The 19,643-nt window shown below is 45.7% G+C and overlaps 2 protein-coding genes across 2 annotated transcripts; both read right to left on the reverse strand.

Moving 5' to 3' along the window:
* Positions 1 to 5,985: 5,985 nt before the first annotated feature.
* On the reverse strand, positions 5,986 to 7,218 carry LOC119310442 (putative serpin-Z12). The gene has a single exon (XM_037586195.1). The coding sequence runs from the start codon at positions 7,216 to 7,218 to the stop codon at positions 5,986 to 5,988; it is 1,233 nt and encodes a 410-aa protein (XP_037442092.1).
* A 10,814-nt stretch (positions 7,219 to 18,032) lies between these two features.
* On the reverse strand, positions 18,033 to 19,271 carry LOC119306572 (putative serpin-Z12). The gene has a single exon (XM_037582754.1). The coding sequence runs from the start codon at positions 19,269 to 19,271 to the stop codon at positions 18,033 to 18,035; it is 1,239 nt and encodes a 412-aa protein (XP_037438651.1).
* Between the last annotated feature and the right edge of the window lie 372 nt (positions 19,272 to 19,643).

Consider the following 19,643-nt stretch of genomic DNA (forward strand, 5'->3'; position numbering starts at 1 on the left):
GGAGTTGGTCGCCGGCGACGGCGCGAAGGCGGCGGCGCAGACCGGGCAAGACGGGTTCGGGCGGCGAGGTTGCGGGCTCCCTCGGGCCCGGCGCGGCCCGGGGCGGGTCCGATCTGGGCTTCACGAGCCCGGCGGCGAAGTGGGGCGGCGCGGTGCCATGTGGCGCGCGCGGGTTGGACGAGGGCGGTGGCCGGCTGAGGTGGCGCGCTCCGATTGGCTGGAGTGAGGTGGCGCGCGGGGGCGGACATGTCTGGTGCAGCGCGGACGCGTCCGGTGGCGCGGGGAGCAGTGGATCTAGGGTTTAGACTGCGAAATGATCCGAAATTTTGGGGAGGGGTGCTCCTTTATAGGTAGAGGGAGCTAGGAAGCTCCAAATGAGGTGCGGTTTTCGGCCACGCGATCGTGATCGAACGACCGAGATGATGGAGCAGAGTTAGGTGGGTTTTGGGTCAAAATGGAAGGGTGTTGGGCTGCAACAGACACGAGGCCATCTCGGTCCCTCGGTTAACCGTTGGAGTATCAAACGAAGTCCAAATGGTACGAAACTAGACAGGCGGTCTACCGGTAGTAAACCAAGGCCGCTTGACAAGTTTCAGTCCAATCCGGAAATGTTTAATCCCCACACAAGAAAGAAAGGTAGAAATGATCACCGGAGGAGAACGAAGCGCCGGATTGCAAAACGGACAACGGGGAAAATGCTCGAATGCATGAGATGAACATGTATGCAAATGCAATGCACATGACGACATGATATGAGATGCATGACACGCAAGCAATGATAACGCAACAACAGCGAATAACTGCACGACACCTGGCACATCGGTCTCGGGGCGTTACATATTCCCTACAAGTTACTTGAGAAATAGGCCCTAGAAACATGTTTTAAGAAGCAGAACGAAGCTTTCTGTATATAATTGCATAAATCCATGGAATCCTCGTGGTAGTTATTTCTCCAGGTATGGCAAAAGTCATGGAGTCTTTACTATTTGTAAATGTAAGTGCACACCCAAGTGCAGATCTCAGTAGGCTTTCTGAAGTATAACTGATTTAACATTCTACAAAATTCATTTCTTGGTCTTTGCATGACCACCTCTGCGTCATACACAAGGTGCTTAGTAGAATGCATCATGCAGTGACTCCTATAAGGAAGGAATGGAACAAGTATTGATGTTCCACTTTTTATTATCTGTGTTTGTACTTTGCTTTGTCCTAGGAAAATTGGCTAAAGATCATCACTTTTACAGCACACATCATAATGAAACTATTCTCCTCCTTTCTTCTATTGAAGTCCATGCATATCATGACATGCATTGGAAGACTCAAATTTCGTTTTTGTTATTGTTTACATTACTTCCTAATTAAATATGCTAAACGGTTGTAAAACAGAACCTCTCTGCAAGTATTATATTTTCCGTTGAATGTGCTACTCCACAGAACATTTTTCTTGAAGTGTGATCAAAATATAACGTACATTGTGCCGATTAACTTTCTTTTGAACTGTTGTATCACCACAAGGGGCATAGTAGTAGTGTAGTACCGAGGAATTAATCCTCAAATTCTTCGGACTTCTGGGAGTGTTGTACTGTATTCTATGGACTTCTGGGAATTAAGCCTCAAATCTTCGGACTTCCCGCTATAATATTCTATGGTTGCAACAGTATTTCTGTTGGGATGCAGTTACAATTATCTCAAGGCTAAAGGCATGCTAGATTTTTTGGACGTCTGGAAGTGTTGTACATATGCAGATTCTTATGAAGGTGTATGTCATCAACTTCTGGCTTCCTTTTATCTCTGCATCTATTGTCCATATTTCTTAGTCATATAAAATCTTTGATGGTCACTTTATTTGCACACAAATGAACTTCCATAATTAAATAATCTGATCCTCTATTGTAATGCTACCAACTGTTATTTTTCAACAAAAGATATGCTATACTTTGTCATGTCTGATGCTTTTGTTGATTACCGTTGCCGCCGAGCCTTCAAATTCTGAAGATAACAATCAGCCCAAATCCAAGATGGAAACTAATTCAGTCTTCCAAGACTACTATTTTTTGGGAGCTCTTTGTTCCATCTTTGCATTGGTACCATGTTCACTTGGACAATGTTTATATGTACCTTTGAAGTTCACCCAAGAAAATAAACATTTTGAAATCTTCATTAGATATTTAATTTGATTCCATTTTTACTATAAAAAAGACTAAATAGGCTACATCCGTATATTCTCTATGTAGAAGTTGTTCATCCAGTTGATTCCCACTGATTTGTGACATTTTTTACAGTTACGGTTTCTTCATGGTCTGCTTGAACTTCACATGGCATTCTCAAAACAAAATTGATGGGTTTGTAATTTTTACTTTTGTTTATAGAGAAGGGGTCATTCTAGAGTATGAATTCAAAATTGTATACCCGCATGAATTTTGACATGGTTTGTTGAGACGTGCATTGCACGTGCACATTTACTAGTATTAACATACGGGGAAGTGGTATAAACATTGATCCAAAATAATCATGATCGATCTTACATGTACATATACATAAATGACAGATGAGAGTAGAAGCTTTTTTAAGAGATGTCTCTGCTAATTGTTCATCATAGCACATCAAGGCAACCTTGGGTTATTACCAAATTGTGATCAGCAGAGAAACCATACAGAAAATCAATATAAAAATGAAAATTCTCTTAGTTAAAGGGAGTGGTCAATATTGTTTAACAATAAAAAATCATACATGCAATCCGAACAATGACACCATACATGCAGTCGGGTGACTATGTATTCAATGAACTTCCCCGAGCTCAATGTTTAACATCCAGCAGAATTTAGATACGGACAGACTGTGGGATTTTACCAAGCCGAAACCCAACCACAGCGTGTTCTGACCGATCCGCCTTCGAGGAACGCCTGGCCTCTGATACCAATTGACAGGACTAGCGATCGCAGGAAACACACAAATCACTCGAACTAGCCCCGATTTGATTAACAGCAAGAACAAGTAGCAAGGTACAGGTACAGATCGAGGATCAATTCCGAATTCTACAAATAATCTTAGGGTTCTAGAGCTACGCTAGGGAGTACATTTGTAGAACGGGGAAAAGATGGGATTCTCTTGCTTGGCGGAGGAGATAAGTAGCTGGCGGGGTAGGTAGCGCCAGGCATGTGCTCTGCTTCCCGTCTTGTAGAGGTTCAACTGTTGACGGCAACGGCGTGACGAAGCACAGTGACCGTTGGTGAGGATGGCCGTTGATCATCACTTGCTGTCTTCAATCCTGGCCCTCCATTTCCCAGGCAAGAAACGCTTCGTCCTCGCTGTTCATTTCTTCAGTTAAGCTGTTCAATTCTTCAGAGGTTTGTGTTTGCACTGCAGGGTCTTAACACTGCCGAATCTGCGGCCGCAGAGTCGACGACAGGACCAGAAGGCGCCTCGACGAACAGGGTCGAGATGAGGCGCCATGCGGCGAACAGGGTCAAGCAGAGGACTGCGTTACCGGAGGGCGACATCGGAATCACCACACTTCGCCGTGTGCTTGATCGCGCCTTCGCGGTGAGATTCAGACAGGATTCGGGAGAAGGCGGCACGCGGCCGAGTCCCCGCGAGCGAGCTCGCGCGTGGGTTAGGGTTAGATGCACAGTGGACTACTTGGCTGGGCTGTTGGGCTGTGAGTGGGACTGGGTTATCGATTTAGACATGGAAACGTCATTCAAATATTGGTTTTACAAGTTTCTCAAAAAATAACATTGGTTCCCACTTTGTTTTGAGCGGGGATATTGCTTTTTAACTTTTTTTAGCATCTATTGTTTTTTACCTGTTCAGCATGCATTCTACTTACAACCCCCTTTTCTGATAAAATCTCATTAAAAAGTAAGGTCAAGAATAATTTCTGATAAAACAATATCAGCTCAAACCCCTCTCAATATCAAGGGGCGAGTATAAATGCCGGTGGGCCATGTATGCATACATGTTTCTGAACGATGGCTTGGCTCATCAGTATGACATACGCCCTGTTAGTGCAACAGTCACATAATATACGCAACATAGCCGCCACTTCTCTCCAACAAAAAGAGCTTATGGTTTCTCTGCCTCCCTTCAGCGCCGCCTCCGCTTCACCTCGTCTCCAATGGCTCTAGGGCCGTGGAGGCGTGGTGGACCCTGGCCCTTGCCGATGAGATTCACAATGGACTAATGAATGACTAGCCTACTACTGAGTTGGGCTGTTGGGCTGGGCGTGGGACTGGGTTGTCAATTTAAACACCTAAACATCACTCGAAATGGGTTTCATCCTACTAAAAAAACCTTGTTATATACATGATCAAAACTATTACAAAATTTATAATAAAAACTCATTTTAAAAGGAAGGTCCAGAATACTTATCAATAGAAAACAAATAATTCACCACAAATATCAGGTCGAACGCTTCTGGCATTTCCTAAATGGCGCTTGTGACTATTGTTCTGCAATTGGGCGCACGCCCGATTCTCAGCGCTGGGCCTGTCCATCTTCCTTTTTTCTGCTTAAACGTAGAAAAACTAGCACCAAGTGCGATTCGAACCGGCAACATATTGGTTCAGCGGTCACTGCAGTAACAACCCGACTCAACTCACCTAATGGGATTAGTTATTTCTTTTCCCACCTTTTCTTCTTCCATTTTTTTTCTCTTTTTTGGAACTGTTTGGGTCGGTTTTTTCTCTCTTTTTTCCATTTTGTTGCATTTTTTTGCTAAATGCGTGAAGTTTTTTCAAATTCGTCAACCTCTTTTTCAAAATCTATGATCTTTTCCCAAAATCGATGAATTTCTTTCAAAATCTATGAACTTCTTTTTAAAATTGATGAACTTTTTTTGAAAATCGAGAAATTTATTTCATAATTCACGATTTCTTTTATTTGTGCGATTTTTTTTCAATTTCATGAACTATTTTTAACCCACAAAGATTTCATGTATCCCTGATTTTCTTTATTTCACGAACATATTCAAATTCGCAAAAGCCAGAAGCCGGTTTTTCCCCTGAACGAGTAGTACAAGTACAACACAACTGGAAAAAAAACAAGATGCAAACAAAGCAAGTTGATCCAACGATCAATTTTTTTAGCGAGTGAGCGAACAAAACGAAGTGGGAGCGATGGTTTAATGGGCCTAGTCTTCGCTCATTTGTCTACATGTTTGATTCTTTCGATCTATACTTATTTTCATCAGCGTCGTTTTTTTCATGGGCTGGTCCCGTGGGGCCTTTGCACAATGACTTCCTGGATGTCTACTACAACAAGTTTAGCCTGGCTCCAGTGAGGGAGGGGCAATGATGCCGGCACGTCTTTGGCTTTGTACAGTTCTTGTAGTCGTCGCTAGGTGGCCTACAGACATGGATATATTTTTTGTTATTTCTGTATTATTTGTACTAGTAAATGAGCATGTGCATTACTACGGGAGAAAAAATACCACATTCTCTAACTCAATAATCATGAGTAAAGATCCCCCAATAAGTCCATGTCCTTTCTTTTCATACATGGCATCACATCTGTCTTGCGACTTATCCTCCTTTCCACCCTCGTCGGCGGCGACCTCAGTGCTACACTATCAGAACATGTTCGAATGTTGTCAATTTTCGTTTTCTTATCTTTAGATTGATCTATGAGAAAGATTACATCTCAGCGACTGCGACACGACATTAGTCCTTGTCGAGTTAACAGCATAAAACCACCACATTGAAGGTTGACTTTACAATTTTGTTTGGCAAACCCACTATGTTTACGTTTATGGTAAACTTTTTGCCTAAATCACTGATCGGCGGATGAGAATACTGAGCACTGAGCACGTTCATGGGTTCCACTTTTTGCCGATATGGCGTAATAGTCGCGAGAGATAGCGTTGTGGCATGTCATGCGCATCACCAAGGTGGTGGCACGATTAATCACATGACCGACGAACAATGTTACAACAATTCATTCAACAATCAAAGGAATCCACATTTTATAAAATAATTATTTATTCATTTAGCGAGCGAGAGGATTAGCCACGTGACCAAGAAACAACACTGCGTCTGTCTCCTCCTCTACCACGGCAAATAAGAAAGGCCGATCCGCCACAAAATCTACTTCATACCCCGGTCCTGCACTACCAAACCCGACGATGGCCGTGGCAGCGGCGGCCACGGTGCCAACCTCGTCCACCTCGATAGTGGCCTTGTGGTACACCGCGTTGATGGAAAGCCCTTCCCCGCCGGTCATCATGCCCGAGAAGTTGCCGCCTTCAAAAGCCCTAGTGACACCAAGCTTCCGCATGTCGGATGACAGTTCGAACTTGGACGTGAACTTGAACTTTGGGACCATGAACCGCCCGACTGGAACCTTCCCTGTCGGCGTGTGCGTCTTGATGAACTCCGGCGTCGACACGGCCTTGTCGTACAGATCGGCGATCTCAGTCTCGCTGTCCGGTAGTAGGATAAGCATGTAGAATTCAGCTTGCTGTTGCACGTCGTTCTTGTACGGCAGCTTGAGGGCCCTGAAGCCCGGGTAGACCGCGATGTGCTGTGACTCGCTTGTCGTCATGGATGGCACGCGCACGGTGGTGCCGCCTGGAATGTGGAACGGCGCGGTAGAGACGTCGAACGGCTGTGTCCACGCCCCTTTGAAGTAGAGAGCGTTGGCGAGGACGACCGCCGTGCCGGAGCCGACGGAGCCCGGAGGCAGGACTTCGAGGATGTGCTTGTTGGTCGCGTCCGCCACGAAGGCGTTCACGCGCTGCCTCGCCTGCTCGGCTCCCGACATGAAGTCCACGGATTCTACCGTTGCGTTGTACCGCGACGCGGCGATGGCCGTGAACTCTGGCTTGAGCGCCAGCATCCGGTCCACCCACACGCCGCTGGCGAAGGACGTCTGCGCTATGCCGTTGAGCCTACCGACGAGCTCGGTCGCCGCCCCGCGGTGCAGCTCGTTGAGCGACGCCGACCCGAGGAACCGCAGGAGCTCGCTAAGAGTGTCGCCCCGCGCACCGGCGGCCACCTTCGCGAGCGCCGCATGGATGGACAGCGGCGAGATGACGAAGTTGCGCCCCGTGCCGCCTTCCGACCGGATTCCGGTCTCCCTGGCGAGAGCCAGGCACGATGCGTTCCTGGACGCGGAGTCGACACCAGGAGCTGGAGGCGGCGCCTCGGCGAACAGGGTCGAGCTGAGGCGCCATGCGGCGAACACGGTCAAGCAGAACACGAACTTCCCGATGGGCGACATCGGAATCGCTGCGCTTGGCCGTGAGCTTGATGGAATCGTGTAACCCCTGAGGGCCGCGTGCGGTTTGTATTAATAAGAGAACAACCGTGGCTTACACGAAAGGAGATCGCTAGGATTCATTATGGAATTACAGAAGGTCTCGGTAGAAGAGTTAGAACAGAACAAGAGATAGAATCTAATACAAGTTAAGCACCTCTTCTATCTCGCGTATGGGTTAGGGTTAGGTGCACTATGAACTACTAATAGGCTGTTGGCCTAATTATCAATTTATTTACGGAAACATTACTTAACCGACTTAACCTTGAAAGGAAAAACTTGACCGACTAAAGCCGCTGTTCATCTCTACTGGTAGAAGTTTGTCACGCGCTTTGCTGCGTCATCTCTGTAGATGGACGGTGACATCTTCATATGTATACGGCAGGACAACCTATCATATCTAACACATAGACATGCATTAATCTTGCCTGCTGAGATAATCTCGGATTAACATCAAGGATATGTAAAATTAGGTTCGCAGCCCCCTACTTTGATAGTATCCACTACAGGGAAATCACACGTTGCCGTATGGCAGGCCGTATGTTATGCCATAAGTCGAGTGCAGAAACACGGGTACTCGACTTACATTAACATAAGCGAGTATGGAATGGCAAACACACGGCAAAAAAAAAAGGCGGCTCGGCTTATGTCTAAATAAGTCGAGTGGGTCAAAAAAACGGTTCTCGGCTTTGTGCAATACTCGGCACATAGAAAAAAAAGTGCACTCGGCTTACATTAGGGCTCGGCAGCGATCGTTTCCACATGGAGATCATGTAGACCGCAGACAGCTTCGTGACGGAGCTAGATGTAAGGCGGGTACCCGATAGACGACACTCGGCTTACAGGTACTCTATTTTTCCCAAACCTATTTTTAGTGCAAAAATGATTTATAATGTGGTGCATTGCATTTATATTTACTTATTGCATGTTATTTCTTGTTCAAGATTGAACACGGTAGCTTAGCAGTTCTGCCATCTCTTGTTCTGAATTTTGTGAAAGTCTGAATTTTGTTTAGTTTTGCAGGGAGAGGACTATAGACAGCTAGACACTCCAGCCTACTACTCTCTGCAATTCGACAAGAAACATGAAGTGCAGTTAACCAAATCAAAAGAGAGAAGGTTGCAGATTATGCGTGTGTCACTGGAAGAGAAGAAACTGGAATGTGCAAGTTCCAAATAGATATTGCTTATGTAGTTTTTGTTGATTGTAGACTGTACTTCAAGTTATTTGAATTGGTGCAGTTGTAAGATCTGACTGTCAATGAAATCAATATACAAGGTTTCAGTTCTAGAAAGATTAAAGGAAAGATACATCCTTATGTACCACTGTTCTGCCATTGATTGTTCAAAATGACAAATAAAAAGTATCAGGTTGTTGTCAATTTAGACAAGGTTGACATGGAAGCCTCCTTACACTACATATTCCTGAAGCACATGAAAAGAAGGACATACAATCTCCAACATGCTTGTAACGTGTGCGCATATGCTTGAAACAAACAGTTTGAATAGAAAGCTCCCAATCATGTGTGAGAAACTGGAAGCTATCAATCATGGGAGTTACCCACACAGATATCAATGAAAATTGCAAATGTATAATAATTTTGTATCTGTTATAGTACTTTGGAAAAACCAAATGATAAAACATAGATTTGTTTACTCGCTAGTGCACGAGTGCCTTTCAACTATTACATTGCCAAGTGCATCGAAATTTTTTGTATCCAACATCTTCAAATTACATAAATCATGTTTAACTCTGGTCCATCGTATTGTTCAGCCCTCCAGTTCCATCAAAGTGTAATTTTGTATGACCGGACATTGGAGTGGATCCTTGCTGAACTTGAAACAACATGCTTGTATATTCTCCTAGAATTGGAGGCATAACCATTGTCGATGAACCTCCATATGGCATTGCAACTGTTGGTGTTGGATTTATGTTGCCAGTGGTAGTGCTCACCCCAAATGATCCCTGCTCCAAATAAATTCATATAACGACATGGATTTCTCAAGTGTACTATAAATAAAAAGATGAGATCCAAAGATACCTCAGGTATGCAACTAGAAGCTCCACCTTGCAAATAAACACCTTCCTGACTCTGTTTCAAATTGCAAATCTGTTAACTACAAAGAACGAATCAAAATAATATTGTTGAACAACGGAGAACAAGAATTAGATACCGCATAATCCGTAACATCTTGTTGTACAATATCATCCTCTAGTTGTTTTATTTTATTATTGCACCTTTTCTTGTTTAAATTTGTGGAGTGAGCCTGAAATAAATGCAAAATTTGTGAGTTTTTAGAAGAAGAAAAAAGTAGCTTATGAACAAATGTAACATATGCAACAATACCTTCTGTTCAGCTTTCTTCTTCTCCTGTTCTGCCTTTTTCTTGTCCCTCTGTTCAGCTTTCTTTTTCTCCTGTTCTGCTTTTTTCTTGTCCCTTTGTTTAGCTTTCTTATTCTTGTCGTTTGCTTGACGAATAAGCTTATCAACCTTCGATTCCTTTCTCAATGAAGGAGGACGTCCAGCACATCTAATAGGTATTGGACTTAGAATAGTTTTACTTGTTGTCTTCCCATTCGAAGGCGCATCTTCCTGTGTGCCAACCTGATTCTTGTCATTTTCAGATATTGAGTTGCTAGAGTACTCAATTTTGAGGGCGTGAAGCTTTTCAGTAAAAGAATTGCATGAAGCATCTGACATGGCGCCTATCTCCGCAATTGGGTAGAAAGATTCAGACAATCTATCAAAGCGTTTTGCAACAGGTGTGTCTTCCATGCCACCATATGTGCATCTGATAAAGTTATGCTTTCTTTTCACATTCTTTTTTCACCGATCATGGATGTATTGTGGAGGAACCTCCTTTATTTTCATGTGAGTGAGCACACATAATATATGCCTACAGAGAATACCTCTGAACTCAAAGCGGCGACATGAACACTTAACTTCAAACTCTTCCTCATTGAAATATACATGGTACACAATATCTTTTCTCCATCCTTTTTCCTTGTCAATTAACACATCCTCGGTTATTTCATATGTTGCTATTGCCCCTTGCTTTTGTATTAACTTTCGATCACAGTACATAATGTCTGTTAGCTCTTCTTGAAATTCTTTGAACTTCGAATTTCTATAGGCTGACTGAAATTGCTTCTCGATGTCAAAGCACGTGATAGAAGGTATAGTTGAATAGAAGGAATTAAAATCAGCAATATTCTCCTTCTCAACTTTATCACGAAGAGCATTCTCATATTGGGTAACAAAATGCTTCAATGTAGTTTTTGCATTAACATATCCATCAAAGAAGGCATTCATACTCTCACTGTGTTGTGTAGTAGACATACCTGCCCAGAAGGCATCTTTCACGAATGCTGGAACCCAGCGCTGTCGATGTTCATAAAGCCCTTTGAGCCATTCATTATCAGCAAGACAATACTTCTCAAGCATATGCATCCAAGCAACTTCAAACCCTGTAATTGTCAATGAATCATAAACTGCATTGCCAATGGCAACCTTTATGTGATCATATTCATCATACCCACCCAACTTCTCGGGTATCTTCTTCATTATGTGCCATAAGCACCATCTGTATCGAGATTTTGGGAAAACTTCTTCCACGCCATTTTGAATTGCTTTTGCTTGATCAGTTATAATTGCTTTTGGTCGACGGTTTGACATACATGTAAGCCATGCTTGAAATAACGAGACAAATGTTGCAGTATCTTCATTTGATAATAAAGCACACCCAAGTAGCACTGAATGGCCATGATGATTCACACCAACAAAACAAGCAAAAGGCATATCATATTTGTTCATCAAATATGTCGTGTCAAAAGTAATGACATCATAAAAAGGCTCATACACTGCTCCACTTCTGGTATCAGCTCAAAAAACATTCCTAAGTCGGGATTCATCATCAACATCCATGACACTAAAAATATTTGGATTGGCAGATTGCATTTTGACAAAATAGTCGCGAACCGCTTCAGCATCACCGCTACCAAGTTTTAACCTTCTAGTTTTCTCTAGAAAATTGCGACAATTTTTCTCACCAAAAGTCAGGTTGTCATGACCATCTGCTGCCACAACAAATGAATTAAAATTCTTGTTTACTCGTATTCCAGCGCAGTCATTCAGCTCAAGCCTTCTCTTGACATGGAAATCTAACTTTTTATTGCATCTGAATAACCGAGATTTTTGTGGACTCAATGTGTGATTATGATCCAAAATCGCCGTCGAAAGATGAAGCTTCCCATCCGGACCACGTGCAATATTAATTTTAGCTTTACATCCTATCCCGGCTGTTGGATTTGGCTTCAACATATTTCTTGAGTTCGACTGAGTCTTACCATAGCGAGAGCAAGAAAGTGTAAGGTACTTTAATTTCCCATTATCATCATTGTGTGAACTTCTCGTCACACCAAAGCCTTTTGCTTTGGCATATTTGATGTAATACTCTCGCACCTCATTCTCGGTGTCAAAGGCCATCCCCAATTCAGGTTCTGCAACTAACGCATTTGGTTGAGCTTCACAGTGTTCATGTTCAAGTTCTGCGCTGCTTTCATTTTGTTGCTTAATGCCATCATCATCGCTTGAAATACACATGTCACTTGATTCTTGAACACCAACCGTTCCATCATCCATTCCTATAACCATGAAAAATTTAATTATTGTCATTTGAAGTCAAAACTAAAATTGTAACAAAGTGGCCTAAATGCTGGAATGTTAACCATGAACTTGTGAACTTCCTGCTGAACGTAACGAGATGATTAAATCAGTAACAGTACTGGACATGTTACGACATGTACATGCAAAGACGTTGATCCAATCAAAAAATGATAAAAGGTAGATGAAACATGCAAGATTCACAAGAACCCAAAAGCAAGAGTAGCACATAAGCGGAAACACAAAAGCTATTCATTAACTTGATCATGGACGAGACGGCGGCTGCAGCGCCGACGGAGGCGAAGAAGCAGAGGCCGCCCTGCGCCGATGGCTTGACAGAAACTAAAAAACAGCGGAAGCACACAAGCTATGCATTGACTTGACCAAGAAAAGCTGGAAGAACGATGCAGACACTGAACCTCGGCTCCTTCCAGTCCTCGACGAATTTAGATGATCGAAAGCAGGCGGCGGCGATCAAAAGCAGGCGGCGGCGATCTGGCAAATCAGGAAAAACGGACTGCCTTTCTGTTTCTGTTTTTTCTTGCGTGAATAGCGGCACGTAGTGCTTTATCTTTTATCTTTTTTTCTTTAATTAGCCTTCTCTCAGCGAGCGCGTGCGCGGGCTTTTGCGGCCACGTCGGATCGCCTCCTAGTCATCACGTAACCTTACGTAAAGCTTTTGTAGGTGTAGCATTAGGGCATGTACAATGGTAGCATATGGATACATATGCCCCATGATAAAAAGTAATTTGAGGCATCTACATTTATTCTTTCTCCCCAATACAAGCTACCACTAGTGGGTCTCAATAAAAAATAAAAAATAAAGACTCTACCATACATGCATCTCTACTTTTCACTCCAACCTTTTCAGCTTTTGTCACCGGACTAAACTTTTTCTTTCAAGCACCCGCCTCCTGGAGAGGATCCCGCTTCCCTAACCGAACCTACTTTACGTCATATCCGATCCTACATGACATGCGAGGCATCACCTTAAGGCTATGCATTGTACATGCCCTTATCGAAGCAGCAGTCCAAAAGTTTTTTGGTAAAGCATCAAGTAATACTAGTACAGGCACTCTCGTGAGTAGCAAAATTCAGTCAATCTTTGATCTGGTGTTTCTGATGCTTGCATAGAGAAGTGTACCAGGGAGTTTGTGTTTTGCTAAGTGCACCTGGATTGCAGGGCATCGTGTCTGGAAGCTTGGGTGTATTTCTTTCGCAGGGTCAGCCATACAAAGGACCATAGCGCCAACAGGTACCAGATTTGAGGTGGAGAAGTTCGATGGAACGGAAAACCTTGGGTTATGGAATACATGGTGAAGGATTTGTTGGCACAACATGGAGCTTGATGGTGTTGCGGGAAGTCATGTCAGCTACAATGGATTTATCATGTGATGGATTAGAATTCTTGGAAGATGATTTGGGAGTCTCGAGCGTGTCATGCAGTCGGATAAGTTTGGCTTGGTTGGACTAGACAGTCTGACGGATCGACGCAAGTCAGTTGGTACAGAAGACGATGGTGGGATCGGCGACAACAACATAGGAGCGTGGTGCTGATGGTGACCGACTTCTGGGCGTGGAAACACGTGGCGCAGGCCTGAGGGCATGTGTGTCTTCGGCAAGACTATGGCGCGGGGTTGATTCAAGATGGTGCACACATGAAAGCCTGAAGTTGACGGGGCGCAGGGGTGAATTGATCATCTACCATGGAGTCATGTTGAAGGTGAAGCTGGATAGGGACTACGGTGTAAGGATCCAGAGAATTGAAGCCTATTCAGCGGGAAAAGCGAGTGACATGCAGTTTGGACTAGAGCCCAGTGGTCTGATGGAAGCGTGGAACTCGTCATCGGTCGGCGATGATCAGTGATACTCTGCATTGGGGGTTGAGTGGTGTGGGTTCGCGACCCTTGAGACTCGACCGGGACAGCGGAGGCTCGATGCGGTAATAGTGACGAGGCGTGCGGTACACACGGGACATGAAGAGTGGCCAGGGCTCTGGTGGTCATACATGTGGTGAGACAATTGCGAATTTGACTCGGGATGACTACAAGCAATGGTGAAATTTCTTCAAGTTTCAGACAGATGGTCAAGAGTGTTGACTGGTGTCAAGAAAAGAAGGGATTACAAGTTGCAGGTGGAGTCATATGGAGTCTTTGGAGTAGCAGTGGTACTCACGGGATAAGCTCAAGTTCAATGTACATGGAAGTTTGACACATGGACGAATTCAAAGGTGATGGAGAATACTCGCCAAGGTGGAGTTTGTTAGAGTTGTGTCGAATATAGTGTACAAGATAGGTTACAGTTGGATTGTGAGTTGTATTGTGTTTACCTGGGATATTAAGTCATGTCCTATGCCAACATAATAGCACAGGCGCGCAAGAAAGAGCCGGCAGCGTGTGCCGACGCCCGGGTGGCCGGTATGCGGTATTGTGATAGTGTCACGGAGAGGAGCGCCCGTAGCCAGGTCCCGGGAATATACCCATATCGACGAACCTCGTTAACAAATCTTGATGTCGTACTTGTGTGATTGCTTGGACCTCAGACGATCGACGGTATACCTCAGATTTATTCTAACATGGTCGACGCCCGGGCTCACCCTCATGCTGTACGTGCGCTCTCCACCCAGCGAGCCCCAAAAGCCGCTCCTCTTCTTGTCGATCTGCGCAACGGTGGCGCCACGGCGGGAGACGGTCATCGCGTTGCCGTAGTGGCTGCTCTCAACAGCCAAATCAGGCGCCTCCTCCACGGAGGAGTTGTTGCCGAGGAACACGTCGACGTTGGTCGTCATCTCGAAAATCCCCGCCCTGTCCACAGCGAGGAACAGCCGGTCCGTCTGCCTGGTGCTCTGCCCCCTGAACGCCTCCCACCGCCGGCCCACGCACCACACAAACGACGGGCACTCCTCGACAAACAGCAAGGGGCGACCCGACGCGGCGTCAAGGAAGAGGAATGAACGCAGATCACGGTCGCCGCCGAAGTAGGAGGTCTCCACCTGCATCAAGACCGCGCCGCTGGCGGCGTCCGTGACGGCGAATCCGTAGTCCCGCGGGGACTTTGATCTGGTCACCGTTAACGTTGTCGTGTGGCCCTTGCAGAACCGCGTGTCCACCAGGGGCGCCGTACTCTCCCATGGCGACGGCATCTCCCGCTGATCGACTCCCTGCTCGTGATCGGTCGTGAAGAGGAAGGAATTAGCTAGTTGCACCGATGTGGACCCACGGAGTGGTTTAGATGGAGGAGGCGGGTAGTTTGGTTTTGGTACAAGAATTAAGGGATTGACTATGTAATGAATTTTTCCTTGTTTCTCGCAAAAAAAAACCATTTTTTCCTTGTTGCACAAGACAATCTCTCCTCATTAAGAGATTGGCTATGCTTAGCGTGATTTTTTTAGTGAATTCGAATTTTCACCCTGTAATTTGTACATTTGTGACACATATTACCCAATTTAATAGAACATCTATCAAAATATCAGATTTTGGAGACTTCTAACATGGTTTTACTCGGAAAAAAATTATATGAGACCAGGTCTCATATAAAGCAGGTGAGACCCACTCTGATAGATGACATGTGGCATTCACAAATCACAAATCATCTAATCTTTCCCCCCTGATTGCAGGTGGAGGGTGGGGTAGATGCTTTGTGATTTGTGAATGTCACGTGTCATCCATCATGATGAGTCTCACCTGCTAACTCGTGAGACCTGATTTCACAGAATTCTTTTCCGTTTTATCCCAGTTTTTCAGTTTGCTTGTTTATGTTAGATAGGATCGGTATGCTGCGTCAATGATTTGTACAAAAATACGTAAAGATCCGAGGCCATCATTGGCGATCATGTCCAAACTTCTTTTATCCATCTGTTCCATTCCTCGTCGGTGTCCAAATATCTTTGGACCCCGGACGTCACATCACACCTTGCGTAATGGACATGCATCAGAAAATGAGAGTCCAAAGTTTCTAAAAGTGGTATTCTAGACGAATTTTCACTCGACGGGCAATTAATGTCACAAATTCATATCTAGGGGGTAAAATGTGGAATTCACTTTTTTTTCCTGTCTAAGTTGATTTTCTTGAGCCGTTCAATTTAAATCCATACCTCCAGGAGTTCCTTGAACCTCGGGACGTTTCCTCAAGTGCGTCGGACTCCATCCGTCCAACACTCCTCCCATCCTTGCCTCGCCTCTTCGATTCATCCCCGTCTCCGACGAGGTAGCTATCTACTTCGAGCGGTGGTGCGAGCTAAGATGCCCCCATGGCCTCAACCCGAACTAGTCAAGTTTCATCCCTGCATCCACTGGTGAAACCTGCATGATCGCGGACTCTTCTTCTTCTTCACAGTACAAATTTGACTTATACATGAAATTTTACAGACAACATACACATAGACCATGTGTAGAATTAAGGTGCCTCCTCCTCCTTCTCCTCCAAGAAAAAAAGTTAGAGTTCGTGCCTCTCGCCGGCGCCGGCGCAGGTCCGCCTCGTCTCCGGTGGCACTAGGGCCATGGAGGCGCGGTGGATCCTGGCAAGGGCCGGCGGGAGGGCTTCGTTTTTAGTCGTTTTTTTTCAATCGTGTTAGGGTTTGTGTCCTACTCGGGAAGGCGAGACGGCGGCGGCTCCCTGAAGATGAAATAAAGGTCTCGCCGCCTAGCCCCCGTTCCGGTGGTGCGTCTAGCATCGTTGGTGGGCGTGTGGAGGTGTGTCTCCGGCAGATCTATCTTTGGTGGATTTGCTCGGATCTCGTCGTTGTTCGTCTACGTTCGTGTGTCTTCGGTTTGGATCCTTCCGATCTACTTTATTTTTCATCGGCGGCGGTTGCTGTTCTGGGATGCTGGTCCTATGGGGCCTTAGCATGACGACTTCCCGACTGTCTACTACAACAAGTTGTGCCCGGCTCCGGCGATGGAGGGGCGATGACGGCGGCGCGCCTTCGGCTCGCTTCGATGCTTGTAGTCGTCGCTAGGTGGTCTACGAATCTGGATGTAATTTTTATTTCTGGTATTCGTTGTACTGCCATGATTAAAGATGAATAGATTGAAAGTTTTTCCGCAAAAAAAAAAAGAATTAACGTCTCTCCAGTTTCGTTCTACTTTGGCACATGACATGGGCTACGAAGGGTGGTGCTTGAAACAAATTGTCAGGAAGTCCAACAACTCTGGGAGTCACACCAGAAATCGATTGACGTCCATATTTTAAGGGAGATGAAGGAAGTTAGTGCTTTGTTCCACGGATAAGAGCGTCGGTTCTCTAGTCGTCTCACTAATTCAGCAGCTCACCGCTTAGCTAGGCATGCTTTAGATTTTTTTTTTATGTAATCTTTGGCTGCCTGATTGAATGTGTGCAGTCCGACATGCTTTCGCCTATTGAATATAAAGTGCCAAATGGCGTCAGTTTTAGAAAAAGTTAGGTTCTTATTTTGGCCACGATGAGAATGCACCGAACCGTGCATTACCTTTGTTTAGCTCACATATGCCGTAATTCGGTAGCCAATACTATGTGACATTGTAGCGTTATCTTCCGTTAATGTCTTATTAGTTGAAACCTTTCCTCTGAGATTTTTTATCCCCTACCCACAAGTTCTCTCATTCGGCGGTTTTGCGTCAGTCTAGACTCTAGAGTCATGACTAATAGTGAGTGTTCAATTCTGTGGATCAAACACTTGAAAAATATATCACAAATACATTATTTAGATTGAGGAGTGTTCGTAACCGGGCGAGCTAGTTTTTGTATATATCATCACCTATCAATTGTTTTGTTGTTGTACGGAAAATTTGTGCCATGTCCGGTTCGGTTCTCTTTATCTGTCGTAATTTGCCGGATTTTCAAAATACATGAATAGGAAATATGTCTGAGTAGAGTGACATGTCCTTTTGTATTCTATATATAGGATTACAAGACTAAAGAAATTTGGATAGAATTGTATTTGGTAGCCCAGAAAAAACAAAGAAATTTTTGCAAGAGGTTTCACTGGAAGGAATTTTTTCCCCATCAAAATAGAGTACAAATGAATTCTATGAAAAAAAACATAAGATTCCAATACTGCACATAAAAGCCCTAATGATCTGATTCCAATACTGTACAAAGGATTCCACATTTTGTAGAGTAATTATTTACTATTCATCTAGTGAGCGAGAGGATTAGCCACGTGCCCAAGAAACAAAACTGCATCTGTCCCCTCCTCTACCACGGCAAATAAGAAAGGTCGATCCGCCACAAAATCGACCAGATCCCGTGGTGCCCCCGGAGCCGCACTACCAAACCAGAGGACGGCCGTGGCAGCGGCGGCCACGGTGCCTACCTCGTCCACCTCGATAGTGGCTTTATGGTACACCCCGTTGATGGAAAGCCCTTCCCCACCGGTCATCATGCCCGAGAAGTCGCCGCCTTCGAAAGCCCTAGTGACACCAAGCTTCCGCATGTCGGATGACACTTCGAACTCGGACGTGAACTTGAACTTGGGGACCATGAACTGCCCGACTGGAACATTCTCTGTCGGCGTGTGCGTCTTGATGAACTCCGGCATCGACACAGCCTTGTCATACAGATCGGCGATCTCAGTCTCGCTGTCCGGTAGTAGGATAAGCATGTAGAATTCAGCTTGCTGCTGCCCGTCGTTCTTGTATGGCAGCTTGAGGGCCCTGAAGCCCGGGTAGACCGCGATGTGTTGTGACTCGCTTGTCGTCATGGATGGCACGCGCACGGTGGTGCCGCCTGGGATGTGGAACGGCGCGGTAGAGACGTCGAACGGCTGTGTCCACGCCCCTTTGAAGTAGAGAGCGTTGGCGAGGACGACCGCCGTGCCGGAGCCGACGGAGCCCGGAGGCAGGACTTCGAGGATGTGCTTGTTGGTCGCGTCCGCCACGAAGGCGTTCACGCGCTGCCTCGCCTTCTCGGCCCCTGACACGAAGTCCACGGATTCTACCGTGGCGTTGTACCGTGACGCGGCGATGGCCGTGAACTCTGGCTTGAGTGCCAGCATCCGGTCCACCCACACGCCGCTGGCAAAGGACGTCTGCGCTATGCCGTTGAGCCTGCCGACGAGCTTGGTCGCCGCCGCGCGGTGCAGCTCGCTGAGCGACGCCGACCCGAGGAACCGCAGGAGCTCGCTAAGCGTGTCGCCCCGCGTGCCGGCGGCCACCTTCGCGAGCGCCGCGTGGATGGACAGCGGCGAGATGACGAAGTTGCGCGCCGTGCCGCCTTCCGCCCGGACGCCGGCCTCCCTGGCGAGAGCCAGGCACGATGCGTTCCTGAACGTGGAGTCGACACCATGAGCTGGAGGCGCCTCGGCGAACAGGGTCGAGCTGAGGCGCGATGCGGCCAACAGGGTCAAGCAGAACAAGAACTTCCCGAAGGGCGACATCGGAATCGCTGTTTTGGGACGGAGGGCTACGTGTGGTTTTGTATTAATAAGAGAACAGCCGTGGCTTACACGAAAGGAGATCGCTACGATTCATCATGGAATTACAGAAGGTCTCGGTAGAAGAGTTAGAACAGAACAAGAGATAGAATCTAATACAAGTTAAGCACCTCTCCTATCTCGCGTCTGGCTTAGGGTTAGGTGCACTATGAACTACTAATAGGCTGTTGGCCTAATTATCAATTTATTTACGGAAACATTACTTAACCGACTTAACCTTGAAAGGAAAAACTTGACCGACTAAAGCCGCTGTTCATCTCTACTGGTAGAAGTTTGTCACGCGCTTTGCTGCGTCATCTCTGTAGATGGACGGTG

This window comes from Triticum dicoccoides, chromosome 5B, assembly GCF_002162155.2.
Source record: "Triticum dicoccoides isolate Atlit2015 ecotype Zavitan chromosome 5B, WEW_v2.0, whole genome shotgun sequence".
NCBI lineage: Eukaryota > Viridiplantae > Streptophyta > Magnoliopsida > Poales > Poaceae > Triticum > Triticum dicoccoides.

Bases quoted from the DNA above. Each gene is read 5' to 3' on its own strand.
- LOC119310442 (XM_037586195.1), bottom strand. From the start codon at position 7,218: ATGTCGCCCATCGGGAAGTTCGTGTTCTGCTTGACCGTGTTCGCCGCA.
- LOC119306572 (XM_037582754.1), bottom strand. From the start codon at position 19,271: ATGTCGCCCTTCGGGAAGTTCTTGTTCTGCTTGACCCTGTTGGCCGCA.